Here is a 24485-nt window from a genome sequence, read left to right on the forward strand (position 1 = left end):
TATTCCTGGCGTTGCTGAGGTCTGAAGACCTTCCCTTGGCACGTACCGAGTTCACATCTGGGCACAAGTCTAGAATAATGTTGCAGTTCCCCCAGAGGTGAAAGTAAGCCGGTCTGGTCTGGTATGGTGTACCAGAAAGAGCTGGTGCACCATGCCGGACCGGACCGGCTTCTCCGGCGGTGATTTAAAGGGCCCAGGGCTCCAGCCGCTGCGGGGAGCCCCGGGCCCTTTAAATCGCCTCCGGAGCCCTGCCACCGCTACCCCAGCCAGCCTCCGGCAGGGATTTAAAGGGCCCGGGGCTCCTCGCAGTGGCCAGAGCCTCTGGCCCTTTAAATCGCTGCCCTGGGGCTCCTGCAGCTGGGCTTGGGCGGGGATTTAATTCACCCCTGAGCCCTGGGGCTCCCAGACGCCTCTGCTCCGGGGTGATTTAAAGGCCCTGCCTCTTCCGGTTGAGGCCACGCCCCCCGCTCAGGACCCTGGTGTACCGGTAAGTCCTTTAAGTTACTTTCACCCCTGAGTTTCTCCCCCGCCGCCCCCCCCCAGGAAGAGTCAATGCCCCTGGGACACAAGACTCAAAAACTGGTGCTGGGTTCTGCGATTTACAGCCTGCAGTACTAGTGTGAGTGAACCTAGCTCAGTGCATTCACTGCAGATGAACTCCCCCCACCGCCCCCTGCCAGTGGCGAGGGCTATGCAGCCGCTGTCTTTCTGTATCTGTTTTTATACCAGGCGTTTGTAATGCTGCGCCCCTGGGTGGGTTGTTGGCAGCGGGGATTAAACCTGGAACTTCTGGTTCTTGTAGCATGAGGCTCTACTGCCTGAGCTAAAAGACGCAGCTCTGTTCCAAGGCTTGTCGACGCCCAGGTGTCCCAGATTCTCCTAGAGGAGTGGGTGGGTGGTCTGGGCTCCTCTCCTCACCCTGGTGTCTTAGCACTTCCAGCATCCCACCGCACAGCTCCAGTGGGACGGCTTTTTCACACAGCGGTGTGCTGCGATGTCTATGGCCATCGCTTCCCTCTGCTGAGGGAGACAGTTCTGATTAGCACGCCAGTCATGAGAGCAAGTACAATGCAACCCCACCGTTAGTAAGAATGTGAGGTCCTAGCTAGCCGGGCATTCCAGGAACCCAGCACAACTTTCCTTAACATTGAATGTCTGCAGTCTTCTCTGACCTTAGTTTCCCTTTGCAGGTCAATGACCGCGAATACCTCCGCACCAGAGGCTATTCACTTTTCCAACTCAGGATATCTTTACAGAAAAACAATCAGACTGGATTCCCTTTGGGCCGCACCACCTTTGACATCCGAGACACAGGAATTCCCCAAAGGAAATTCTGTTCCATTTACAAACTCCAGCAAGGAAAATCCTGACCGATCAAACGGATCAGGATTCAAAAGGTTAGCACCAGAAGCGTGAGAGATCTGCCTTTTGGGAAGAGAAGTGAAACTGACCCCCTCGTCTCCCCATTAGGCATACTAAGTTCTAACCATGGTAATGACATTGACTCCTGCTGTGTCACTGGGACAAAACGTCTTTCACTGCACTGCGTGCTACATAGCACACTATTGTGTGCTAAGTGAAGTCATTCCTGTAGGTGTGTGTATGTTACAGACATATGCCACATGGACTTAGGTCCCTGGCTTTCGGCACCTAAATCCAAAAACTTTTGGCCTCAGTAACTTACCCCAAGTCACTGTCCCAGCCAGTGAATAGAGCTCAGGAGTGCTTGGCTCCCAGTCCTGTGCTCGGACCTGTAGCTCACCTCTCTCTGTTATTGTTGTGGTTAATCTGAGCTGTTGTTAGGGTGACCAGATGTCCCGATTTTATAGGGACAGTCCCGATTTTTGGGTCTTTTTCTTATATAGGCTCCTATTACCCCCCCATCCTGATTTTTCAGACTCACTGTCTGGTCACCCTAGCTGTTGTGCTAATCCTCCCAATGCCGGCGACCGATTATCATCCCCGTTCTAGAGCTGGGAACACAGGGGCATGAAGAGACCCAAGCCACGCAGCGAGTCATCGACAGAGCTGGAGCTCAAATTCAGTAGCATAGGTGACCAGACAGCACGTGTGAAAAATCGGGACGGGAGTGGCGGGGGGTAATAGGAGCTCAATTCAATTCACTATATGAATGCTCAGATTCAAGACTTTTATTCAATCGTCCACAGAATGCTGCCTCCCATGAAGAGTATAAACAAACCACATTCCAGCATAAATGCAACATGTGATGTGAAGGGGGTGATGGGACAGGGGGCACTGGTGAAGGGGAGGCCTTCTGAATCCAGATGGTACTTTTTGAAAAGCGCTTTGGATGGAAGGTGCTACCAGAGGACAAAGCCAGCTCATAACTGAAAAATAAGGATTCTCTCTCTTCTAAAGAGATCAAACTGTAAAGGGGTGATGGGTAAACTTCTAAACTGTCCCCCTGAATGCCTGTCCACGGGGCTGATCAAGGTCTCATGCCACCATAACTCCATTGGCTGCAGGGGTGTTATTCCGGATTTACAGCAGTCTTGGGGAAAGAAGCCGGCCTATCTAAACCGGGCTGAAGGCAGAGCGGTGGCTCTGCAAGGGTTAAGGAAGCCATAGGAAGATCAGGAAATGTGTGATGACTTGGATAAGTAAGGGAAGTGGCTCATGTCCTGTCTAGAAAGAGCTCTGTTTGGGATGGGAAAGGAGCTGGCGCTGCAGCAGGGACTCGGTCAGCCAGTCCTTGGGATCTTCCGCCTAGAGAACGATGGCCGGGCTCTTTGTGATCCCGCTAGCGCTTATCAGCACGGCAGTGGCTTGTACGTTTGAGGAGTCGTCCTTGAACCTCACCGGGATCGTCTGCAGAATGACCAAGCCAGCGGCATTAGTGCGTAAGTCTCTGCTTTATTGGGCTATATTCCCCCCAGGGAAGGCAGGCGGCGGGCCCAGCAGACGGCTATGAGGACATCAGTCCTTCTCCGTCCCTATTTCCCCAACTAGTATTTATAGTTAAGCCTTTGCAATCAGCCTGTGGGACCACACTATTAAGTATCCCATTGAAATGAGACGTGCTAGGCTGTATCAGACTGCTGGTCCAATGAGGCAGCTGTAGCCTCTTGCATTAGCCAATGACTGATGCTTCAGAATCAATGGTGCGATGCTGTACTTCAGGAACAAATTCCTTCCTGACCGCTCTGATGACCAGTTCATGCCCTGAAACAATAGATTTATTTGTCATTACCATTTAATGACCATCATAAACTTAGTTTTCATAGCTACAGCTGTTGTTGGGGGGCCATGAAATTATCCAGACCTTTTTAAAAAACCACATTAGTGACAGTAATTGATGTGGGGACGCATGGTCTAGTGGTTAAAGCAGTAGCATGAGAGTCAGGTGACCTGTGTTTGATTCCCAGCTCTGCCATGCACCAAAGGCAAATCACCTAATGTCTCTGTGCCTCGGTTTCTCAGTGGGGGAAGCAATGTTTCTCTGCTGCATTAGGGGTTTGAGATCCTCAGATGAAAGGCGCTAGTACTTAATTTTAAATACTCCAGCCTTAGTAATGAAGGGGAGAGTGAAAACTGATCAATCTATTCTTGGTTTCCTGTTCCATAATACAAGCATAAGAAGACAGATGATGAACTTGATGGCTGGTGTATTTAGAAGGAAATAGTACTTTATGCCATTTAAATTCTGCCTGAGAGACACCCTGTGGCTAGAATTTGAAAGGGGAGGGGTAATGTTATGGCTGCTGTTAACATTTTGTAGCTGTGCAGACCATGATCATGACCCTAGTAATTTCATCTCATTCTCCAGGGTATACCGAGATCAACTGCAAGAGTCAGGAACGATTGTTTATCCTCGTGCAGAGCTGCACACCTGGCTAGGTGCATTAGGCTGTTTGGTTACCTGCCACTGAGGAAGGATCAGATGATCTTGGCCATGCTGTCGTGGGACAACCAGACATGATGGACCAATGGTCTCATCTGTTGTGGAAACTCTTCTGTCCTTTTGCGTTGTCTCTGGTGGTTGGGAATGACCTTATAGCAAAGCACTGGAACTCAGTAGTGAGATCCATCGCTCTGAGCTCGGTTGATCAGATTTGCGCTGTATGGGGAGGATCACAGCTCTCGTTAAACTCCCTTCATGAACTCGTCTCGTGAAGTCTGGGCTGGATGCCCTGGGAGCACGGGTCAGACATAGGGAGGTGCTATCCCTATGACCTTCCCCTGTGCAACACGCTTAAGTCAGTGTTTTACCATGAAGCTAACGGGAGCTTATCCCTGCACGGATGGATGCCAGGTGCCAAGCAAAACTGTACGACTTTTAATGCTATTAACGAGAGGCGCTGATCTGATTTTGAAACGCAGCTGAATTGTGCTTTATCATTTGTCTTGTCCCTTTGTTCCGCTTGCAGTGAACCAGCAAACAGCTCAGGTAATTCAAGCAGCATTCAGACATGCCACCTACCCGGATATCAGTGGGGAAAAGTCCATGACGTTTCTTGGCAAAGTGGCCTATGGGTTAACAAAGTAAGTACGACCAGGTGCTTTCTAAACTCCCTTTTGTGCCACGAAATGCGGCAGGCCTATGAATAAGGCCCTGGATGTGCCTGGGAAGAAGGTTTGAAGGGAGATTCAAATATGCTTGGTCTGAAATCATGGCTGGGAGAACGAGGTCCCCTTCTGCTCCTTTCCACATGCAAGTATTTCCTGATTAAAACAGAGGCCAGCATAACTTGGCCTCTGCCATCGGATACGTCACTTAGAGCTCGAGCTCTAACAAGCTACCAAGGCTATTTGTGGGCTGTTTCACTTACCTCATTGGAGGAGAGCGAAGAGAATGGGGGAAGTGTCCGAACGTTTGGGTGATTGAACTGTCTCAGGAGGGTGACTGAACTCATTGATTTGCCTGTGGCACCGTTTAAACACCTGTCCAACCCCCACGCAGCGTTCGCTGCCTGCAGATCTGCATGTAGCAAGTCAGTGACTGCACCACGGGCTACGTCTGCTCTGGGGACATGGAGAACAGATGGGTTTCAAAGCACTGCCCATGTCCCCGGACTCAAAGTCATGCAGTTCACGTGAGACCCTGAACTTTCCCAAAGTACGTTGGGCCAGGGCTTCTGCTTTGGGCCCATCTCTAGTAATTAACGGTTGCCCACCTAAATGTCCTCTGCTGTTGGAATTGGTGCAGTATTCTTTGCTACGTGGGGGTGCGGTGTTTCTGTGCGCCCTGTCAAACAGTTGCTGCAGACGGAGCTACTTGTGTAGTGCTGTGTCCTGGGGTGGATTGACCCTGCCACCTCTGTGTCTTAAAGCCTGGGCCTCTAACGGTACAGCTATAGAGCAAGCAAGCAACAAACAAAACCCACCCACAGCAGCAAGTCTCAGAGTGTGGATCAGCTGATCCGGGCTCACACTGCAGGGCTAAAAAATAACCATGTAGACATCCAGGCTTGGGCTGGAGCCAGGGCTCGGAAACCTGGCGGGGATCTCAAGTTCCAGCCCTCGCTCGAACGTCTACATGCTGTTTTCAGCCCCAAACCTGAGGCAGCTGACCTGGGCTCTGATGCACTTTGGGGGCGTGTTGCTGTGTAGGACTGACTGACTGAGCTAAATGTATCAGCCAACAGTGTATCAGGCTTCTCAATCGCTAACTGTGGCCCAGCCACCACCAGAGGGTGCCAGAGGGCCATCCATGGGCATGGGTTACACATTGCAGGGGCAGATAAAGCAACTCCTGCTGATAGTGAGGTGTTGAGTGTGTAACCACTTTGGGATGAAAACTGCTACATTTTATTATGTTAACTTATTACTATCGATCAGTCACACAATTCAGCAAAAGCAACTGTAAGAATACAAGACTATCTTATTTTTTATTACTCACCCGACCCAGAAGAAATGCAATGCAACAAAACAACTTTATGTAGTGTCTCTCCTAGAAATTGTCCCAGCGAATGTACAGAGTTCAGTACAATTACAAGGTTAGCAAGAAACAATAACCGAGAGAGCGCCAATGGAGAAAAGAGACTCATTCAGGTCACGCCGGGCATTCTGAATGTATCCACCCTTTTCATTTTCTTCTTTAGGATACAAATCAACGACTTGTCCATAGAAAACAGTGAGGTCGATTTTAAGGAAGACGATGCCATAGACATTGCAATTCAGAACGTGACAGCATCCTTCAAAGGGACCCTGAGTTATGGCTACACCGGGGCTTGGTTGTAAGTATGTAGGAACACAGGAACTGCCAGATTGGATCAAACCCAGGTCCAGTTAATCCAGTAGCATGTCTCTGCCAGAAGGAAGAAGCCCACAGTGGACAGATGTGGAGTAATCTGCCCCCACATGCTGGTCTCTAATAGTTAGTGATTGTGCTTCAGAGTTTAATATCTCTTCCAACATTATTATTATTTTATCATTATTCATTATAACTGGATATTCTTGACATCCAGATAAATCTCCAATCCCTTTTGGAATTGTGCTAAGTTTTAACCCCTAACAGCTTCATGTGGCAGTGAGTTCCACCATCTAATTATGTGTCGTGTGCAAAAGTATTTCTTTCTCCCGGTTTTGAATGTTCCTCCTTTTGATTTCATTGACTGTCCCCTTGATCTTGTGTTAAGAGACAAGAACAACAACAATCCCCAACCTACCTTGTCTGTCCCACTCATTACTGTATAGACGTGTATTCTGTCCCCTTTATTTGTCTCCTCTCTAAGGTAAAGAAGCCCAGACTTTTCCTAAAGGATTCTCAAAACAACCTGAATCCATTTAAACCTAGCTGGCAATGAGAACGAGCAGGTGGAGGGAGGGTGGGGGAGGTGAGAGAGCTTCACAGACAAGGGGGGCCAGGTCTGAGCTCTGAATAGTTCATCAGTGTGGTGGTTCTATTCTTGATGTGACATCAACTAGCAATTCGCAGTGCAAAGAAACCCAGGGAGTGAATACAAGGGAAGGACACACATTCTGGGTTATGGTTTTTTTAAAAAAAAGTGTTGCAATTTCCTGCCCTCTTTATTCAAGGGGGAAATGGCTAATAAAGATAGAAATGGGGCTAGTCTTACATAGTCAATCTAATGTCTTCAAGGTGTTTAGAAGGCACCTATCGCCATTGGGGTCTATGTGCCAGCACTGGACTTCTAGTTCCATGACGGATACGGCTGCCGAGTGTTTTCCATTCTCTTACAGTGTGAAACTCACCCACTCCATTGATTTTGAAATTGAATCCTCACTTGATCTCCAGATCAACGCCAAACTGAGTAAGTAGCGGCACAGTCTGGAATACAGCCGCCTTAACTCCAGCTGGGTTAACTTCACTGAGCCCAAGGCACCGTGCGTGACCTCTCCTGCCATGCAGTACCATGTGCTTTTGCTATGAGACGCTTATCATGGCCCTTTTGTTGCTTATCTCTATTAGAGTAGCAGCGAGCGAGCGGCCCCACCTGAGATCCAGGCCCCATTGTGTTGGGTGGTTACAGACACGCAGCGAGAGGCAGTCCCTGCACTTGAAGCTAACAGTCTAAACTAGGCAAGGCAGGCACAACATAGGAGAAAGGAATCCCATTTTACAGAGGGGGAACTGAGGTAGAGAGAGATTAAAGGGACAGGTTCTCCGCTGGTGTCAATTGTTTCTATGGAGCTACGTGGATTTACATGGGTGGACAGCTGAGAATTGGGTCGGATCTCGAGGCCAAGGCCATTGCTCTATCCACAGACCAGCCCTCTTCTCTGTTTTGCAGTTTAGGATAACAAAAAACCCCACAAACCCAGGAGTGAGTTGCACAAAGTTGCGTCCGTTGGGGGTTTTGATCTAGGGAAGCAAAACTTCACAAGAGCCCCTTCGTTTTCAGCGAGCTCCTGTTCTATAGCGGGTTTCTGAGTGCTGTATAATATATAATATAAAGTGACTGACTTTATGCAAAATGAGTCAATGGCTTATCCCAGAGATTCCTTGCTGGCTTCCGCATTCTCTCACTATTAGACCAAACTGATCCATCTATTGCTGATGGGAGGGAGATGGTTATTTCTTTGGCTTCACTGCTCTAAAGACCCTCGGGTGCAATAACAGCATGAAGCATGTGACAACAGTGTGTCATATTTGCAGAGCCCTGCCCAAATGTTAAGCCGATTATCCCTTGCAGCACGTCATGAATCGACAGGGAAAGCAAGGCAGAGCGGGGCGAAGGGAACTTGACCAAGATATTGCAGCTAGTCAGTGCAGAACTAGAACCCAGAAGTTCTTGGTGAAACTGCCTGCTGGTCGCTCTGTCATCGGAGGAATGACAGGAACCTTTTGCATGCAGTGGGTTGCAAGCTAACTGCAGTGCAGCCAGCGTTGCATGGAACGATTTGCAAACCTTTCCCCCAAGTTCATTGGTTTGGGCTGGGAGGCTGGGGGAAGAAGCATGTTTAAAAATCGTGTTCCGTGAAGAAAACATCTGGTGGAGGAAACACCTCTTTCGGTTGGGATGGGGGTCGCAATAATGTTACATGGGAGTCGCTTTAAAGTCCAAGAGGAGCGAGATCCTGGCAGAAAGTGCCAGAGTCGTTTATATTTGCTAGTTCTCTTGGAGAGGAAACCAGATGCTCCAGCTCTCAAAGCACTGCCTGGCGATGGGCAGGCATTCACCCCATGGTACAGGGGGGCAAACAGGCACATAGACATGAAGTGACTTGCCCGCATCACAGACGAGTTAGTGGGCAGAGTTGAGACACGGGTAACATTTTCAAAAGCATCCAAGTGACTTACGAGCCTAAATCCCATTGACTTTTAATAACACTTTGGGGATATCTACTCTGTGAGCGCTACAGCAGTGTAGCTACAGCGCTTCTGCTCCATTCCTGTAGTGTAGCCACTTGCTCTGGTGATGGGAGGGGTTCTCCTGTTGTTAATCCATCCACGGGAGAGGCAATAGCTTGACTGACAGAAGAATTCTTCTGTTGATCTAGCAGTGTCTACACCAGGGCTCAGATCGGCTTAACTAGGGGCGTGAATTTTTCATACACTGGAGCAACGTAGCTAGGTTGACCCAACTTTTAGGTGTAGACCTCAGACTCCTAAGTGGCTTTGTTCCCTCTGGAAAATGAGACTCAGGTTGTGAAGCCAGCTCGGGATTGCAGCCCTGAGCAGAGCAATGCCTCCGAAATACCTTTGAAAATCCCCCTGGGCCTGGGATGGTTTTGAAAATTTGACCCCAGCACTCTCATTTCCTGGTTCCCACCTCCCTGTCTTAACCCCAAATAAGTCCCCCGTAAACCTACTGAGCTTGGTACACATGCAGTGTTTGCCCCTTCGTAGCCTCAGACCCTAAGTTCTTCCACTCCTCAGTATGGTGCAGTTAAAAGAGCCATTTCCCTCTAGTCACCCGGGGTCTCTGATTCCCCTGTTCTGTCCTGTACTCACTCCAGCTAGCCCAGGTGCCCTGTTTATTTCGCTTCCCAGTTTCCTGTCAGTTGCACGGGGTTTATAATCCATGTTTGTTTTTTGTGCTGTGCAGCGTGTGCAAAGGGCCGGGTGGCGGCCGATACCTCGGATTGTTACCTGACGTTCTATAAGCTGACGCTCCATCTCCAGGGAGACAAACAGTGAGTTCTTCTTCAAACAATGCATCCTTGTGCACATGGCAGCTTGCTCGGCCCATCGCTACTGTCCCCGCGGGCTTTCGAGCCCATTGGGCGCCCCCCACATTTCTGTAACGATCTTTCTTCTCTGCAGGCCAGGGTGGCTGAAGCAGCTCTTCACAGACTTCATCTCATTCACCTTGAAGCTCGTTCTAAAAGGCCAGGTAAGAAACACAAACGACTAGATGACAGAAGAGCAAAGGCTGTGTCTTATGTCCACAAAGTGCCCTATAAGCCTCTGGCATTGGTACATCATAATAATGAAGGGCCTGATCCTGCAAAGATGTAGCCACCCTACTTAACTTTATGCACTATGAGGAGTCCCAGTGAAACTTGGAGGCTGGTCTGGTGTCTAAGTGGAGTACTCTGGCCCTGTGCTGCCAGGAATATAGGGTTGAGTCCCAATTCTAGACCCTGGTATCCTGGGACAGCAGAGTTTTGGCAACAAGCTGACGGGCATGGAGCGTCCTGCCTTGCTTAGCAGTAACCTCTTAGTGCTGGTATCCAAAGAGAGGGTAACGTCAGACGCTTGAGAAGCAGGAGGCTGATGTTAATCTCCCAGCAGTGTAAATCAGGAGTGACTCCAGTGGAGTTACACCAGTGTGGAGGCTGCAAGACTTGGATTTGGACACATGGCAACACCAGGGTTTTTTTGGCCCACACCAATGTATTCAATTGCTTTCCTTTCCTCTTGTAGGTGTGTAAAGAAATTAACTCGCTGGCTCAGCTGCTGGCAGATTTTATACAGGACAGAGCAGGTAAGTGTTCTGCCCAGTTTCTCTTCCCTGTCTTCCTCCTTTCTTAGACGCAATCCACTAAGGCTGGGCCAGACCCAAAGGAGACAATGACCCTGTCCCTGCGAAATGGGGATCGAGACATGGCCGCGGTCGAGGAAGCCGCACCCAAAACCACTAATCAGAATCCCTCCCTGTGCGGTGGGGGGTGGAGGAAAGAAACTTCGCAGGCTGGAGAGTGAGGGTCCATCTACCCTGCAGTCATGGGGTGGGACTTCCGCTGGTGTGGGCTGGATATACTCAATCTAGCTTTTATCCAGCTAGGAGTTCAGTGTGGGCTGTGCAAGCCAGTCCTGGCCCCTGGCCATTACTCAGAGCTCGTCTACACTTGGAAAGCTACAGAGGCGTGGTGGCACTTTGGTTTAGATACTTACTACAGTGACGTGAGAGCTTCTCCCCTCGCTGGAGTTAATCCACCTCCCTGAGAAGTGGTAGCTAGGTTGATGGAGGAATGATTCCACCCACCTAGCATTGGGTGGGTCGGCTTAACGGTGTTGCTTGGGGGTGTGTGTGTTTTTTTCACACCCCTGAGCAATGTAGCTGGGGTGACCTAACGTCTGAGTGTAGACCTGGCCTTCAGGCAGGTAGTACCCCGAGTTAGCTAGATCAAAGCTAACTTGGGCAGGTCTACAGTGGTGATCTGCTCTGAGTTAAAACAGGAGGAGAGAGTGTTGTACAGATTCCAAAGAGACGCTCAAGTCCGTCGGGTAAGTAAGATTTCATTAGAAGTGCCTGCGTGAGTCTTGGGGCTGGAGTTTTTTTTCAGGGCACAAACCCCAGTGGAAGTCAGTAGGGTCCGTTCACCTACGTCACTTCCCCAGAAGTGACCTCTCAGGCTGCAGGCAGAAGGGCAAGCTTTCCAGGCTGTGTGGTGCCTCGAAGATCCCAGGAACCTGGGCCCAGCATGCGCCTCTCCTCAGTTGTCCCTGTTTTCACACAACGAGCCCCACGCCAATGACACGGTTCTTTAAGAACCAGGATTTGCCCAGCAGACCTTGCTCCTCTCTTCACCAGGGCCATTTTGCATGAGAAAAGCCGACAGTTTCTCACGTTGGTGAATAGGACGACGAGTCACGCGTGGAGACAAACAGGATTGGTGCCTCTGAAACACACTCCAGCTTTTGACATGTCTGGAAACACACCAAGTGTGATTTTTGTGGGCGGGGAGTCAAATGAAAAAAGTCAGGGCGTCGTGACTCAGTGATTTGCTGAATGTGAGGAAAACTGAATTTTGTGCCAGTGTTGTCAATAGTGGGATTCTTTTTGCACCGTTCTACTGGCCAGTGCTAGTACTGGGCCACTTGAATGCTGCCTCAGATACTGAACCAGGTCCTGCCCCATGGACTTGCTACATCTTCTTTCAAGTGCCAACATTGCCATTCAACGCTGGCACTTAACGGCAGTGCCACGAGAGCAGCGGTGGAACGGCATCAGCAAAGCCGTAGGAACCAGCTAACAGCTGTCTGTACACTGAACTGATGTCACGTGTGTGGGCATCACCATCAGAACGTTCCCCCCCAGACTGCCCTCGCTTGAAATCACTTCTGGGGTTCCGGCACCAGAAAGCGCCTTGGAGATTTGTCATTCTGAGAACCAAACAGAAATTGACAAATGAAATGTTCATTGCAGCCATTGAAAATGACATCCCGGTTTGCCAGGGGCTCCTCCCTTAAGATGAAATATTGACCAGAGCTCCCTGCAGGTTTAAAAGCTAAAGGCGCCGTCCTGTAGGAAAATATTTGCCAAGGGGGAAAAAATACTCAATAGAACTTGTGCTCCTAAGTCATGTAAATGTGCTTGAAAATCCCCCCCTTCCTGGTTGGCCTACATGCTCAGGCACCACAGGGCTGGATAAATAATATTTATTAGATTAGTTAGATAGCGAGTGACCTTAAATTAAAGTATGAGGCCTGAGAGGCTGAAGCCATAAGTGGGTATTCACCCATGAAAGCTTATGCTCCAATACTTCTGTTAGTCTATAAGGTGCCACAGGGCTCTTTGTTGCTTTTTACAGATCCAGACTAACGTGGCTACCCCTCTGATACATCTCTCTACGGTTTTTCTATTGCACCCATCACCTTGGAATGCAAGGATTGAGAATTATTAGTCCTGTTTTACAAGTGGGGAAACTGAGGCACAGAAGGTCCATGGCAGAGATAGTAATAGAACCCAGGTGTCCTGACTCCTGGTGCTGTGCTATATTATCTTCCTCTAGTCTGCAGGAGTTAATCTGTTAGTGTTCGAAATGGACTTCGTAAATTCTGGCCTCGATCATGTGAAATTGCACAGTCAGTAAAACGAGCGTTTTTTATTTTTTTTCTGCAGCAAATTTCCTCCAGGATGGGGCTATCGGAGTAGATATTTCACTGGCATCATTTCCAGTAATAAAAGCAAACTACATGGAATCGCATCATAAGGTAAAGTATTTTTTGGGGGGGGAGTGGGGGCAAATGAGGGTGGGGGCATTTCATACTAATTTCTTCCCAGTTCTCTGCTCTGTCCCATGCTTGGAGTGGAGATGGCTAGAAGGCAGAGATGTCTAACCATTAGAGCAAGGGTTAAGGAAGGAAGACTCCAGGGCTCTCCTGCTGGTTCTGCTTCTGATTTATTATATAATTGAAGTCACTTAATGACTCTTTGCCTCAGTTTCCCCACCTATGAAATAGGGATAATAAATCCCTACTTCCCAGGGTGCAGTGAGTTGTAAGAGCCCCAGATTAAAGGCGTTCTAGAAGGACAGAGTATTCTTTTTTCCGGGACTAGTCTTTTAGAATGCGAGTGATGGAAAGGTTTGCAGACCGGCTCTTATTTGATCCGGGCTGGCTCTCTCCTGTCCTTACTTGGAACGCTGTTAACAAGGGAAATACAAACTGACGCTCAGGTTCAGTTCAAGCAACTCAAACCCTCAGGAATTAGAAAGGTCTTCGGTAAACTCTGCACATACAGGGGCCGGATTCTCTGCGTTCCTCCCCCCCCAGCCAGCACCACCTTAATTGATCTCTCGAGGACTCCCCCAGGGTGTGGGTGAGTCTCCCACATAGGATGGCTAGTGGGGTGTGGCTGAAGCATTATTGAGTTCTCATAGTCCCTCCCTGGCATAACAGTCCCTTGTGGCTGTGATTTAGAATGGTCCTTGGTCTCTCTCATCTATGCTGGGGACGGGGCCAGCCTAGACTCATCCCTAAAATCAGAGAGCTGCAACTGGCTTCTTTCCTCCACCATGCCCCTTTGGGATTAGCAATCCACCCTGACTACACCCTGCACGTATTGGGGGTAGCTGAGCATCTTGCCCAGGCTGTATAGACACCGTCTTCCATCTGTGTCTGGCTTAGCTTATCCTGTCTGGCTTTAATAAACACAACTAGCCCTTTGCGTCGCAGACCAAGCGTGACGTGGCCAGGTGAGGACAGCTGGCTAATTGGTGGTTACCAGCAATGCATTCTCTTTCATTTGAAGGGTCTGCTTTTGTACAAGAACTATTCAGTCGTCTTCAATGACTCCATGTTTGCTCCATCTCTGCTCTCCGAGTCCAGGATGCTATATTTCTGGTTTTCAGACCAGGTCCTGAACTCTCTGGCCATGGCAGCTTTCCTGGATGAACGTCTGGTGTTAACGATCACAGGGGAAGAGTTAAGGGTAACTATTACAGAGTTATTTTAACTTTTTCTCTCACTCAAATAGTATTTTGAAGCCCTTCCCCGGCCCCGCCCCCACGTTGGGGAGAAAGTAAAAATTCTCAGAGCATTCATTTGCTGTGCAATCTGGTTCCAAAAGAAGAAGGGAACGTATAGTGAGATGCAGCCTACAGTGTGATCATGGTCAGAAAAGTGGCACCTTCTTAGATGTCCATACCTGCTCCCTGTGTGTTGGTTGATGAGTCCTATCCCCTGCAGACCCCAAAGAGCTATGGGAAAGCGAAGTGGATTCTATTTTGTTTCATGGTAAGAACACACTCAGCTTATTTTCTGGATTGCGGAATCCTAGCCGGATTTTCAGATCCTGGGGGTAAGTCTGTGGTGCAGGTGTAACACTGGTCCTATGGGAGGGTTGTCAGCAGTGGTGATCGAACGTGAGAACTCAGGAGCTAAAAGTCTCAGCTGTTATCCAAGGCTGTATCAGCAGCATCAGCCGCTGGCTGTGGGTGACAGAGTGCCCACACTGAGTGGGTTATGCTGGCAGATAGAAAATTAATCTTTTGAGTTGTAAACTAAGCAAAATATGCTGTGGGATCATTGGGAGAAAAGGAAATCTGCAACCTCACAATGTCTTACACGGAGTCACTTTATTGGCTATAACCACATCTTACGACAGAAAAAAGAAATCCTCAGAAAACAAAACGCTGTGGGTCTTGTTTTCCCAGCAGTACTGCAGAAGAGAAGGTGTTACAAGATCTGAAATACCAGTTTGCACCAAGCTTAGTTCTGAGTAGACAAGAGCACTTGGTTTATTGCAGCTTAGAATTGGTACTGGGCTTGGGCTCTGCTTAGGAGAACGACAGTGATGAAGAGGGAAAATCCAGTGGGTGAAACCTGCAGCGGCTAGAGTGAAAAAGCACGGACAGAGAGACAGGGGTAGGAGAAGGAGCTGACAGAACAATTTGCTGATGTGGGGAACAATGTATTGTAATTTATCCTACTTTTAATGAGAGCAAAACCAGAGCCTGGGGTCAGTGGTAGCAAAGATCTCCAGCCACACATTGTTCCTGTGGTTGGTTGGTTCAAGATAGACCATTGCCCTGTGGTCTCCAGGGGCTGCCCCTCTTGTTCCATATTAATTCAGCCACATTTGAGAATTCCTTGGGAGTTGCCCTCAACCTATGGGCACTCTTTGGTCCCCCCAGCTCCGGTGACACGTTGGGAACACATTGTGCTCAAACCAACTCATAATTTCATTGTTGTTGTTCCTTTAAGGAGATGTTTGAAATGGAAGACACGGAGGCTCACCAAGGGATTGTGCAAGAGGTAACCAGGGAGCCAGTTCAGAGCTAACTTTATGGACTGTGGCAATGTTGTTTCTTTAAATGGAATATAAAATAGTAAAGTGAATAAACACATAAGGAACGCCCTTCCTGAGCTGGAAGGCGACGACCCAACCAAAGGTCAACGTCTGCCCCTGCCACACGGAACCACGGGGGGAGGGGGGCCAGGCTGGAACACAGTGGCTCTTTCAGATTGGGGCTGGGTGATTTGCAACGACGCAGCATCTTGGGTCCTTCCCCCTCCCCACCATCTCTAGGATTCTGGGGGCAAGGGATGCTGCGGCTTCTTTGCCCCTTGGGCTGCAGTAGCATCTGTAGAGCTGGGTGGGAGGGAGTGGATTTCTCCAACCCCCATCCCTGGGTAGTTCCCCCAGTGTCCCAACTCAATTACTGTCAAGTATCAGGGGGTAGCTGTGTTAGTCTGTATCTACAAAAACAACAAGGAGTCTGGTGGCACCTTAAAGACTAACAGATTTATTTGGGCATAAGCTTTTTACCCACGAAAGCTTATGCCCAAATAACTCAATTACTGGGACTGGTTGGGGCGGGGGGCAGTGAGAAGAACCTGAGGCCATAAGAGGGATGCAGTGTGTTGCGTGCGCCTCATAAATTAAGAAATCAAGTACCATGCACCTCAGAAACGTCTTGAGCACGTATCCTGTCCCCCTTATGTCCTACAGATTTTTCAAGGCACTTCTTATAATGACTCGCTGGCTAAGGTCTGGAGTCTCACCCCTCCCCAAATTACCCTCCAGCCTGAAGGGACAATTGTGAAGTCATCTGTTGCCGTGGAACTCAGCATTTTTTCCCAAGGAGCAGAGCCCACCGGGGTGTTATATTTTGAGAAGGTCAGTTTCTTATTCAGTTAATCTAGGTTGCAGATTCCTTGGGGCAGGGACCATGTCTCACACTAGGCTCTGCGTTGCATCCCGAATGCTGTTAGTGCTCAACCAATAAAAGCTTTAAAGTTAGGTCACTACATTGACATTGTTTGGAAAGTAAATGACGGCTGGAGGGGCACACAAATAGCTATCTAAAGTTATTAGTTTCTCACACCCGCTCCCCTGTTCTCTCTGTCTCTTGGGATTTGTCCTCACTAGCCAGTATAGCTTGGGTGTTCCTTGACCCCCATCCACACATGCAAACCTGGAACATGACGTTATTTCTAGAGAGTCCTGTGGAAAAGTGTTCAGTAGTGCGTTATTTTAATGCTGACTCTGTGGGCCATACACATCTCTGATGTGCAATTCCATTGGCTTTATCAGAACTACACCAGAGCCCTGCGCATGCGGGGATGGGACTAAGTGTTTGGTCAGTGCTGTGTGCCTACCCATATAGTACAGGCTTAATAAATAATGCTTATCAGGCACGTACCTCACTAATCGAGTCACAGAGCTTCAATTTCCAGAGCTCCTAGTAACCAGGGACTCAACAGGAGTTTACCATGCTGAACTGGCAAAAGGGAATGATCATGATTTTCTTCCTCTGATGAATCTGGTGATGAAGCCAAACAGAGCATGTGACTGTCTCCTTCTCTTCACAGGAAGTCACTGTCACAATCCAGTCTGCGTATGTAGAAAAGAAACTGGTTTTGCATCTCGCTGACTCTGTGTAGGTACCGGTGTCTCTTGTGCATTGCACTGGTCTCTTAACTTGCCTGTGCTAACTGCAAGGAAAGAAGGCTTTTTCAGATACTTCTCACTGACTTTATCTTTTCTTGGTTAATATTTTCCTACAGGATAGAGCCTAAAGTTTTTAAATGTGCTTTGGAGAGAGCTGGGGTAAGTAGAGAGCATTTAATCTCCAGGGAAGACCTTGCTAACTTAGGGGTCATTATAGATCTCTGCAGTTGCTGCTTTTTCTGTAAATGTGTTTGATTTTCAGGATGACAGATCTCTTAGGCACTTCCTGCAGAAAATCATCTCAGTTGCGGGAATCCCAGAAGTGATTTCAAGTGAGTTTATGCTCCGGAGAAAGTTCTGGCAGAACATGCAACGTCGGTTGTGTTTTTGAACTGTCGTTTGAAGTGGCTGCAAGTTGTTTCTAATTGTTCCATAGTTGCTGTTCAGAAATGAGTTGTTTTCCATGGAAATTTTTGACTTTTTGGTGAAAAATCTGAAATATTTTGATTTGGAAATGCTGCATGGGAGTTGTAGTTTGGGTGCTTCCTCTAAGGTTGGATTACACTGACCACGATGCACCCTTTCTCTTCTTGGTGCAGAGAAGTGGTGCATCATGGGAGCCCCTGGCTGTAGTGCATCATGGGAGATGCTCTAAACCCCTTTAGTCTCTATGGAAAATCTTCCATCTAATGACAATGGACCCAGTACATGGGGCAGTACCTGGTACGGTATCTGAGGCAGCACTAATGTGGTTAAATAATAATAAAGTGGCCAGTAGAGTGGTTTGAAAAAAGTCACATCATTGACAAACCTGGCACAAAACTGAGTTCCCCTTAGATTCAGTGTATCGCTGATTGATTCATGATGCACTTTCATCAGAATCACGAAAAAAATCACACTTTGGTGTGTTTCATTTGTCCGTTTTCCAGCATGTCAAAAGCTCCATGGTGCGTGGGTGTGTTTCAAAGGTGCCAACTGATGTTCATCCCCGTGTAGGATCCATTTCCTATTCACCAAGATGAAAAACTGTCTCCCCTTGTGCAAGTGCAAAGTGGCCCTTGTGAAAAGAGGATCAAGGCTTACTGCACAAACGTTGGCGCTTAAAAGCAGCGGCACTGTGGAAACAGGCCCATTGTGTGAAAATAGGGACAATTGAAGTTCATGGGGTCTCAGAGGTACCACACCCAGCCTGGGAAGTTTGCCCTTCTGCTATGCAATCAGACAGTCTCACCAAATGCGTTTACTGTTGAGGGACTAGCAAACCACCATTAGTGGGCCTATAACTGGATGGTTTTATTGATTTCCTAGGGATCGAGCCAGCTTTAACTTCTCTGATGAACAGCAAAGGACTCAATCTATTTGAAATTAAAAATCCTGAGATCATCACAAAGGAGGTAAGTAAACTTACAGCCACTTCTATGTACAGAGCACTGCAAGCTTCTTGTTGTAAATGTGGTGTGAGTTAGTATAACTCGTGTCTCTCTCTCTCTCTCTCTTTATAGGGATACCTAATTATACAGCTGGACTTTGGCTTCCCACATCATTTGCTTGTAGATTTTCTTAAGAAAACATTATAGAAGGAATCCATTCATAAAGGAGTGTTGGAATTGACTGTACAAATAGAAAGAATGCATGTGACCCAATGAAATTATGTCCTTTTTGGGGGTCTGTGACGGGTTGGATCACAGAAACCCCCTTGGGAGCTGCCACCCAATGTGCCAAGACTACCCCTGCTTCTGTTTTCCCTGCCAGCTCAGGACTCCAGCACCCTGTCTTGCTGAGCCAGACACTCCCGTCTGGCTCCAGACACAGACCCAGGCTCTGAATCACTTGTCCCAAAGCTGCAAGTTTACCTGAAAACAGCTCGCAGTAGCGTGCTTGTCTTTAGCACTCAGATGCCCAACTCCCAATGGGGTCTAAACCCAGATAAATCCGTTTTACCCTGCATAAAGCTTATGCAGGGCAAACTCATAGATTGTTCGCCCTCTATAACACTGATAGAGAGATATGCACAGTTGTTTGCTCCCCCAGGTATTAATACATACTCTGAGTAAATTACTAAATAAAAAGTGATTTTATTAAATACAGACAGTAGGATTTAAGTGGTTCAAAGTAGTAACAGACAGAACAAAGTAAGTCACCAAGCAAAATAAAATAAAATGCGCAAATCCATGCCTAATCAAACCAAATACAGATAATCTCACCCTCAGAGAGGCTTCAGTAAGTTTTTCTCAGACTGGACATCTTCCAGGCCTGGGCACAATCCTTTCCCCTGGTACAGCTCTTGTTGCAGCTCAGGTGGTAGCTAGGGGATTCTTCATGATGGCTCCTCTCCCTCTCTCTTCTCTTCCCCCCTTTATATATCTTTTGCATAAGGCGGGAACTCTTTGTCTCTCTGGGTTTCCACCCCCCCTCACTGGAAAAGCACCAGGTTAAAGATGGATTCCAGTTCAGGTGACATGATCACATGTCACTGCAAGACTTCATTACTCACTTGCCAGCACACACATATACAGGAAGACTCACAGGTAAATACAGCCATCTGCAGACAATGGGAGTCATCAAGATTCCAAACCATCATTAATGGTCCACACTTTACACAATTACAATAGGCCCTCAGAGTTACATTTTATATTTCTAGTTTTAGATACAAGAGTGGTACATTTATACAAATCAGATGATCACACTCAGTAGATTATAAGCTTTGTAATGATACCTTACAAGAGACCTTTTGCATGAGGCATATCCCAGTTACTAACATTCACTTATTACCGTATTTTCTCTAAAACTATCTCAGTTACATTATATTGACTTATTATCGAGTTTTTATAAAACCATATAGACTGCACAACGTCACAGGGTCAACTTCCCTATAGCCCAGCCATTAAAAGAGAGATTGATGTTAGCAAGAGATACTCTGGCTTTTGTGGACATCTCTCTCTGATGAATCCCTGCAAAACATGGATGGCGAAGTTCATAGCCAAAGCTACGGCTTGTTGCTTTAAAAGTCTTAGGTGATTCTCTGTGCTCATGAAAGTGAACTACTAAGTCAGTGGGTTTGGATCAGGCCCTACTACCTAGTGCCAGGCCCAGTGAAGGATTTAACTGGTCCATTTTCATCCCCATTGCAGCGTTTTACTGTGCTAGTCCCAGGCTTCTTCTAGCCACCAGTCATATCAAAGGGGTAGTGTGGTGATACTGACAAACCTTAGAGATGCGATCACCAGACTTGGTTAACTTCCCAGAGAGTAACTTCAGAAGCAGTAATGCCAGAATGCCTAGGCATGGTATTAGTATCAGTAAGTTGGATATGACTTTGAAGTGTAATATGGCAGTCTCAATGACTGATGTTTATATAGAGGCATGAGGGCTGCCCAGAGGATTCAGGGGGCCTGGGACCCCCTGCCGCCGAATTGCCGCCGAAGACCCGGCACTTCGGCAGCGGGTCCCAGGGCGAAAGGACCCCCCACCACGGGTCTTCAGGGCACTTCAGCTGCGGGTCCCGGAGCGGAAGGACCCCCTGCCGTGGAATTGCTGTTGAAGACCCGGATTGAAAGAAGCTCCGGGGCCCTGGAGCAAGTGAAGGACCCCTGCGAGGCCCGGGGCCTGGGGCAAATTGCCTCACTTGCCCCCCCCTCTGGGCGGCCCTGAGAGGCATCACATCCTGGGACATGAGATGATGGGATAGGCCCTTGCTACACTGTTTGCAGCTGGTATAGTGTGTTCAGTTGTAGCCATCTCAATAACAGAGGGGTGGCGATGCCATTGGTGCAAGTTTACGAGCAGCAAAAAGAGGAGACTAGAAAGAGCACGAGGAAAGAGCAAAAGATACAAATGGATAGACCCCCCAGTACCATACATTCTTTTGTATGATGTTTTGGTGCTGTTCAATCTCTTTTTTTTTTTTTTTTTTTTTGGTACCAATTATCTCTTCTTTCCAGCCATTGTGTTTCTATAAAGCTTTCAATATGAGGGGAAAAACTCAAACGCAAAACAGAAGGAACAAATACTAAATGCAATTCCAAGAATCACAGGGTTATTACAATAATAAAAATAGGAGATCGGAACTCTCTCCCATTGCATGAAAGCATATTAAAATCAGGGTTTCTCCAAGAAGTTTGAGACGATTTCTCCCCTCACCTCCCAATAGGGGTCATGAAATGCGAGACTCTATTTCTGCTTCTGGTGATAGGCTTTCATATTTATGTGGCAAACCCATGTGGCGAGGCCATGTGGTCTAGTGGCTAGCGCAAGAGACTGGGCGCTGGCTGGCCTGGGTTCTGCACCCCTTTCAGCTATGGGCTTGTTTGAGCGTGAGCAAGTCACTTCATAGCTCTGTGCCTCAGTTTCCCCATTTGTTGAATGGGGGATTCCTTGAACTCACTGGAGGGGGTTTGAAGCTTCACTAACTGCTGCTGAGCTGGTCCAGGGAAAGGTGCTATTGAGATAGCTCAGAAAGTTCAGAGCCACCAGGTGCTTTTAGTCAGACAATTGCTGGGACTCCTCATTAGTCACCGCGCTGGGGGATTGGGTGAGCTTCTTCCTGGGCAGCCACGTGGACAGGAAATCACCCTCTCTGAGGCCTTGCTCATGCTGGGGAAATCCCGCTAGTTCTCACTGGTGTGTTTGTGCATTTTAAATAGCTCCCGGAGCACAGACCCAAAGTCCCTCCTCTTTTGCAGCCAGCAACCCACACTGTGGCCATGAAATAAAGCCCCTTCCCCCACCCCGCCCGCTGCTGTGGCAGGGATCCCAGGACTCACCTTCTCTTTATCTCTCACTTTGACACAAAACCCACCAGGCAGTGCCAGGGACTTCCCAGCAAGGTCAGGGCAACGTTCACTGCACCAGCCTAAACAGCAGTGGGCAGGTTTCCACCTCCAATTATCTCCCCCTCCCTGTGGCTGGCCAACCTCAGTCTGCACGCATACCGAGCTCTGCCACTTCCTGCTGCTTGTGACTAGCTCACCCCGCAGACGGGCTAGGCGGGAGGGGCACTGCTGGTTTTGGCTGCACTACCTCAATCAACTGGGCTTTGCCTACATAAACCACATTCATATTGCTTGCACTGCAGTGTGGACAAAACCTTAGGTGGAGCAGGGTGTAGTTCCCAGCTGGAGACCTACCTGCACTAGCTCAGATCCACAGGTGCCCTAAAAATAGAGGGTGGAAGTGGGAGGGGTGAGCCCCCCAGCAGGATCCCATCCCAGACACTAGGTGCCTATAGTTCCGCCTGCTGCTCATACTGCCACCCTACGCCCCCGTCGCTAGTGCCAGCAGAGGGGTGCAGGTCTGTGTGTCCTGGAGCTGGGGATTCTACTTCAAGCGGAGCTGGACCCTTTGTTACCAGATTTGCCCGTTACTTGGGGTACGCTCATTTATTAGGATTATTCTTCTGGGGGGGAGGGGGCGGGGGGGGCTGGGGTTCTGTGATTCTATCAATGTACTTCTTGTGTCACTGGTGTTTTCAGACGGAGCTCCACTTCTCCCTTCTGCAAGTTCCCTCCCCATGGAGCTATCCTGCAGGACCTCGGTTCCCCAGGGCTGCGTTCCTCCAGCCCCAGAATCAGACGAACACACACACACACACACACACAGTCTCAGAGGACCAGTTTAATCAGCACTTCCAAGCTGCCACCCTCATGTGTCCCAGGTTGAGCACGTCCCTGTCCCCACTGTCACGTTACAATTGTTCTGGTAGTAAATTGAAATTTAGGAGCGGTGTCCCTCATTGAAACCATTGGAACCTGAGCCTGGTTTTGGGGGCTGTCCTGAATAGGAAAGGAATTAAGTCTGCACTCAGATGGCTTTCTGAATTGGGGCCATAATCTCTGGCTCTTTCAAGGCGTGTTTCTAGAAATGGGGCCCCGATCCCTGCATGGGGCCCTTCAGGGCTACTTCGATACAAATAATAATGTCAGATTACCTTCGCCTCTCTGTAGTGTATTCGATATGGGCCCTATCCTGACTGGTGCTGAACAGCCACAGTGTACCCAGGAGTCCGGGAGCTGCAGCTACTCAGCCCCCTTGAGGCTGATGCAAATTTTGGATCCAGGCATCAGAACACTCACTTGAGCGTGGGAAGGGAAACAACAGTGGTTCAAGGGACAACACAAGATTTATTTATAGGTAAACTGATGGCTCAAGGGAGTATACCAAAGTTGTTTTGTTCAGGCTAGACAGTAGGAACTGCTGATTCCTGGCTATGGGCGGTGTTCCTTCCAGGAAGCTCACAATGCAATGAGGCAGCTTCAGTATTCTGGATACCAATAAAGGATTTATTACTAGAACACAGGGCCGGCACCACGCCGGGACACGAATTGTCTCGCCCCCCCTGCCCCAACTCCGCCCCGGCCCCGCCCCAACTCTGCCCCGGCCCTGCCCCGACTCCGCCCCTCCGGATCCCTCCCCAAATCTCCACCCTGGCCCCGCCCCAGCCCCACCCCCTCACTGCCCCATTGGATCCCTCCCCAAATCCCTGCCCTGGCCCCGCCTCTTCCCCAAACACGCCGCATTCCTCCTCCTCCCCCCTCCCTCCCAGGCTTGCGCTGATCAGCTGTATGGCGGCGCAAGCGCTGGAGGGAGGGGGGAAAAGCAGGACGCGGCTTTTTTTTTTTTTTTCCCGCTCCGCCGGCAGTCCCGGACATTGCGGGGCCCTCTTAGGCACGGGGCGCCATTCCGGGGAATCGGCCGAATCGGCTTAAAGCCGGCCCTGCTAGAACGGGTCTGATAACTGCTGAGCTGGGTGTGTGCGGGTGTGGGCTCCTTAACATCTGGAGCAGAGATCCCCCATCATGCAGTGCTTCCCTGCTTTTCTGGTCCCAGAGTTCAATGTGGTTCTTGCCTTGGACTCTCTGTTCTCCTTTCTGTATGCGTTTTGTAAGTCCTTCTTCTGATCGGTTTTGGTTCAAGCAGAGGCTGGGGGGGGGGGTGTCCTTCGTGAGTCAGACAGGATGGATAGTGCGGCCTGGTTCCCCAAGAACGCAGAGCTGACAGGTAACACCTTAGAAACCTACTTTGCAGAGCAGGGTCCCCAGCTTGCACCAAATGACAGCTGGTGTTTCTAAGTGTTCCTGCAGATCACGCCCTCTTTCCCGCTTACGATGTCTTCTGAACGTCAGGTTGAGCGCTGCCCGCCACCAATATACTCCAGAGGGGTCCCAGGAGCCGTGCCCCCGGCCAGCCAAGCCAGGTTTCGGATTCGCTTTAAATGGGTAAACAAATAAGAGGGGTGTGCGCACGCGAGAGGGAGAGATTTGCTTTCACCTGGGTATAGAGTGTTTCACAAACCCTGAGGGGGGAAGCCCCTTGCTGTCAGGCCAGCCTGGCTTCACCCTGTGCTGTCCAGCACATGGGATGAGTTTCAGTGCCCCCAGACCAAAGAACCACCTGATAAGCCAGGGGTGGTCAACCTGTGGCTCCGGAGCCACATGCGGCTCTTCAGAAGTTAATATGCGGCTCCTTGTATAGACACCGACTCCGGGGCTGGAGCTA

General features: G+C 49.0%; 1 protein-coding gene across 2 annotated transcripts; it reads left to right on the forward strand.

The window, feature by feature from the left end:
- Positions 1–2675: 2675 nt before the first annotated feature.
- CETP (cholesteryl ester transfer protein) lies at positions 2676–18806 on the forward strand. 2 transcript variants are annotated; one of them, XM_054048902.1, is made up of 16 exons: positions 2676–2861; positions 4389–4503; positions 6063–6197; positions 7165–7235; positions 9474–9561; positions 9692–9761; positions 10295–10355; positions 12717–12808; positions 13848–14027; positions 15302–15352; positions 16050–16217; positions 16913–16980; positions 17108–17150; positions 17254–17323; positions 18300–18385; positions 18494–18806. In XM_054048902.1, exons 1-16 carry the CDS (start codon positions 2738–2740, stop codon positions 18566–18568), a joined length of 1497 nt encoding a protein of 498 aa, XP_053904877.1. In that variant the 5' UTR covers positions 2676–2737; the 3' UTR covers positions 18569–18806. The 2 variants fall into 2 exon arrangements, with proteins under 2 accessions (XP_053904877.1, XP_053904878.1); XM_054048903.1 differs by having other exon boundaries at positions 2774–2857.
- Positions 18807–24485: the final 5679 nt, after the last annotated feature.

Source organism: Malaclemys terrapin, chromosome 14, assembly GCF_027887155.1.
Source record: "Malaclemys terrapin pileata isolate rMalTer1 chromosome 14, rMalTer1.hap1, whole genome shotgun sequence".
NCBI classification, from domain to species: Eukaryota; Metazoa; Chordata; order Testudines; family Emydidae; genus Malaclemys; species Malaclemys terrapin.

Excerpts from the sequence above, each read along its gene's own strand:
- CETP (XM_054048902.1), top strand. The coding sequence starts at position 2,738 with ATGGCCGGGCTCTTTGTGATCCCGCTAGCGCTTATCAGCACGGCAGTG. Across the intron at positions 4,504-6,062 it reads GTGGCCTATGGGTTAACAAA|GATACAAATCAACGACTTGT; the intron begins GTAAGTACGACC and ends TTTCTTCTTTAG. Across the intron at positions 17,324-18,299 it reads AATCCCAGAAGTGATTTCAA|GGATCGAGCCAGCTTTAACT; the intron begins GTGAGTTTATGC and ends TTGATTTCCTAG.